The 4,248-nt window shown below is 50.1% G+C and overlaps 1 protein-coding gene across 1 annotated transcript in view; it reads left to right on the plus strand.

Moving 5' to 3' along the window:
• AMPD1 (adenosine monophosphate deaminase 1) overlaps positions 1-4,248 on the plus strand; it is a 24,582-nt gene that overhangs the window by 6,072 nt on the left and 14,262 nt on the right. Inside the window, exon 4 of the mRNA XM_004689621.1 lies at positions 3,799-3,964. Within this exon, the coding sequence (XP_004689678.1) occupies positions 3,799-3,964 (166 nt within the window). The remainder of the gene's footprint in view (positions 1-3,798; positions 3,965-4,248) is intronic.

A 4,248-nucleotide genomic window follows, 5' to 3' on the forward strand; every position in this document is an offset into this window, starting at 1 on the left:
AAAAAAAAAAAAAAAGAAACCCACATTTTTCAAGCTCCATTCTTAATGACATTTAAAAGAGATTGTGCATCCACATCAATAATCCAGATAAAAGAGAAAAAAATTACAGTCCATATAAACTTCAAGGCACATGTTTCAAAGCAACCTATTGAATTACAGGTTAATTTCCTTTAACCAAAAATGATCCCAGATCGTATTTACTAGAAGTATTCATATCAGTTCCCATTACATCTCCTAACTCAAAACATCTCTAGGCACCACCTATACTAATTTCACAATAAACAGAAGCCAAGACTAGACACAGAGGGGAAGACATACAACATACAAACAGGGACCCTTGTCTTCCTTATGTAACCCACATGGGAATGTCTTCTACAACTGAAGTATTTCTCATAGGCTCAGGAAAAAAATCAAGCCCAAATTCGTTTCATGGAATAAAAATCCAACATAAAAAAATGTGGAGCATTGCTGGTGGCCTTCATCACCGATGGCCTCTGTTACAGGGAGGGCCCCCAAACCTGTCCTCAGTTCCAACTGTTACCCTAAGACTTAGGATATAGGAAGAAAAAGTTCAATTAGAGCAATTACAAAGGAGACTGGCTTTCTTCTTTCCTTCCCTCCTTCCCAGTTTTCAGTGTTCAAGCCTTTACATTAGAAGTTGATCTTGGAGTGTCCTGTACTGCAGCTGAAAAAGCAAAATGAAAACATTAAACTGAACTATGAATTCTAAATGGAGTCATCACCTTACTTCTGTTAGCCACCCTGGGATAGAAGCTGAAAGAACACAAGAAAAAACTACAACTCACGTTCCCCAAAGTAGGGAGAATTAACACAGGTATCAAAACCTGTACATTGTACAACGCCCCCACGCAGAAACACGACCAGTGGCCGGCCACCTCTTTGGAGGTTCTGGGCTTCATTTCTGGTGCCCTCAGAGGACTGATCAAATAGAGAGCTTTTCGATGGAGTCAGATCTTTCTCAGTAGGAACCAGTCTTACACTCTTCCACCAGCAGTCAAACAATTCCAAGAATTCAGTGGGTAGATATGCCCAAAGGTGCAGACAAAATTCCCAGTAGCAAACTCCTTCAAACAATCCAAATAAAAGCTCTTTAATATTTTTTTTCTGATGCAGATTTTGCAGAATCCCAGTATCTCCAACATTCTATCAAGACTTTTAGCATTTATCAGCTATTGCTCAAGGCTGCTTCTACCTTAGTACCCAGGCATAAGTTTGCTAATTCAAGCCTTCACTGTGCCATTGTTGGCTTGCAAAAGCCCTTGAGGCAGAGACCAGGAACTAGGCGTTAGCAAAAGCCCAGAGTCGCTCAAAACCTTTCATCTCCTTTAGAACTGCTAATTAGAACTGTGAGCTGCAGAAATCACAAAAGCCCAGTCACAGAACTGAATTTATGTTAACAATGGCTGGCACTAATCTTTGCAGGACATGAAGAGGGGAAACAATCATTTTCTATTGCTGAGTATCTGGCCCTGGGATATTCTAACTGTGATAGCCCTAGAAAGAGGCTGCACCCTCCTATCCCACCCAAGGAGGTTGCAGCTTGCCCTGTGAGAAGTGGAGGAAGAAGAGAGATTGATGGGAAAGAGGATGAGGCACTAGGACCAGAGAGCTATGAAGAAGCTGTGCTGGCTTTTCCGCCTGGGGCTTGAACCAGGGGCTTGGGGGACAAGGAAGGAGACACTTGAGACTGAGACTGGGTGGGAGCTGGGGAGGCGGGAGGCCGGGGAGCCCTGGGAGGTGGGGAGCCCAAGGAGGTGGGAATCCAGGAGGCTGGGGAGCCTGGGAGACAAGGAGCCCAGGGAGGCTGGCAGTGGCAGCCTGTATCTGGACTTGTGCTCTGATTTTGCACCTTTCCTTCCACACTTGGCTGACCCTCTGCCCCTTTCCCAGGGTGCCAGAAGTGGTCTGTTCTTGTGGCAGCTTTGGGGCCTCAGCGGCCATGCTTTGGGCCACCCCTGTGTGATTGGGCACTTACCTATGAGGGGATGGGTCACTTGGGGTGTTGGATTGGGGACTTTTTAAAAAAGATTTATTTATTTGTGCATACAGAGCTGGGGTACAGGCCAGAGGTGCAGGGGCGGTGAGAGGATTCACTAGGGACAGAGTGGGGAGCAGAACAGGCATATGGATGAAGTACACTGCTGAGGGGAGCAGTGGGCCGGTCAGGAGGGGTCTGCTGCCCCCTGTGGGTCACCTCTGGGGCGAGGTTCGAACTGGTGCTGAAGAGGTTGCGCCACCAGGGAGGGCCTCATTGGAAACTATTTTAACAACATTCTTTTCCTTCTCTCACTTGCACACTAGTTGATTAAATGTATTTTTATTGCACATTAAAGTATGTTTGTGTTGATGTGGTGGGTGGCAGGACCATTTACAGCGGGCAGGTTTGGGGGTCCCGGGATACCCTCACCTTGCCCTGCCACAGCATCAGACGCCACTTGGGGACGCAGGCCTTACATGAAGCAAACCCCGTCTTTGATCTGGCCATGTGACTCCAGCTGAGGACCATCTGCTGATAAAGCTGCTTAGCCCCAGAGAAGCCGCCACGAGAACCCAGACTGCGCTGTGGGGCAGCCGCCATGTTTGTCCTGGCTCATGTAGTGTCAGTAACCAGTGTTTTGTTGTTTTTTTTTTTAATTTATTTGTTTATGCATACAGAACTGGGGTACAGGCCAGAAGAGCAGGGGCGGTGAGAAGATTCACTAGGGACAGAGTGAGGAGCAGAACAGGCTGATTAAGTACATTGCTGAGGGGAGCGGCCGGCGGGTCAGGAGAGGCTCCACCCCCAGGGGTGGCCCAGTAGTAACCAGTGTTTTTTGAGCAAAACTGTTTGATGCCACCAGGCAGCATTCCGTAAATTAAACCTCTGGACTAACGACTAGAAACACACGGCACACATACACAGTTTCCACCGGGGCAAAGCCACTTTCCCTAAGCTTTAGGATCAGAAGCAAATCCACACACCCCTGAAACACCAACAGCAGAGAAGCAGAAACCACATGTGCGCAGAGTAGCCAGTGTCCTGGGAAGGCTCCCCTCAGGCCGCCAACTCACAGGTGGCTTATGCTCCATCATCCCCCGCATCAAGACAAAACACCCTCCCGTGCTAAGACCTTCAGTGAGAAGGAACTTGAATGTAATCGTTGTGTGGCAGGGAGAAGGAGAAGATTAGTAGTTTAAAAGTGTCCTTGGGCCCTCCCTGGTGGCGCAACGGGTCAGGACGCAGCACTGCAAGCCGGCCGCAGCCGCCTCAGTGTGAGTTCAATGCCTGCCTCAGAGCTGAACCCCACTGCTCCCCTCAGCAGTGGACTTCATCAGTCGGTCCGTTCTGCTCCCCACTGTCTCTGGCGAATCCCCCTTGCACCTCTGGCCTGTATCCCAGCTCTGTATGCATAAATAACTAAATCTTTAAAAAAAAAAAAGTTTCCTTGTGAAACACCCTAAGTTACCCATCCCCTGGCAGGTAAGTGCCCGGGCTACCAAAACCCCAAAATGAGCATCTACTGGTGGGGCACAGCAGGAAACTGGCAGAGGGGCCAGGTAAGTCTGGAAGGAAAAGAGCAAAGACAAAAGCTTGTGGGTCCTCCCTCTCCTCCCCTCCCAGGCCCTTCCAGGCATCTCTTTCCAGGCCCGAGGCCTGGCGCAAGGCCAAGGGCCAGTGCAGTTTTGTCCGTCTCTGCCCCTGGTGCCTCCTCCAGGGCCCCTGCCTACCCCAGCTTGCTTCCTCTCTGCTTTTCCCTTTGCCCTTCTTACTAATCCTTTCTTTAAATTCGAACCCAGAAAAAGGCACTTCCACGGGCGCAAGACTGTGAATTTATCCGTTCCACAAAGTGAAACCGCTTCGGCCCAGATGTTCCACATCCACGAATACATCTCGTCCTCCCCCACCTACCAGACGGTGCCCGACTTCCAGCGGGTCCAGATCACCGGGGACTACGCCTCTGGGGTGAGTGGCCCCGCCCTGCCAGGGGGGGCCTGCAGGTAGCCTGATTGCTTCGCTTCTTTGCGCCCCCTCCTCTTTTTGACAGAGAGCCACTCACCTGTCCTGTTTATTTCATGATTGCACCCCAAAAAGGCAGGAAACAATCTCTTCTGCTCCTGTCCCCCCCCCCCAGGCCTCCCCACTGACTCCCTTAGGCGTGGGCCGCCTGCAACTGCGAGGCCTGCTAGAGTACAGTGGGCATGTTACAGGACAGCAAATCTGCTAGAGGACGGGGGGGGGGGGGGGGG

Source organism: Condylura cristata, unplaced genomic scaffold (assembly GCF_000260355.1).
Source record: "Condylura cristata isolate star-nosed mole 26May11 unplaced genomic scaffold, ConCri1.0 scaffold00026, whole genome shotgun sequence".
Classification (NCBI taxonomy): Eukaryota; Metazoa; Chordata; class Mammalia; order Eulipotyphla; family Talpidae; genus Condylura; species Condylura cristata.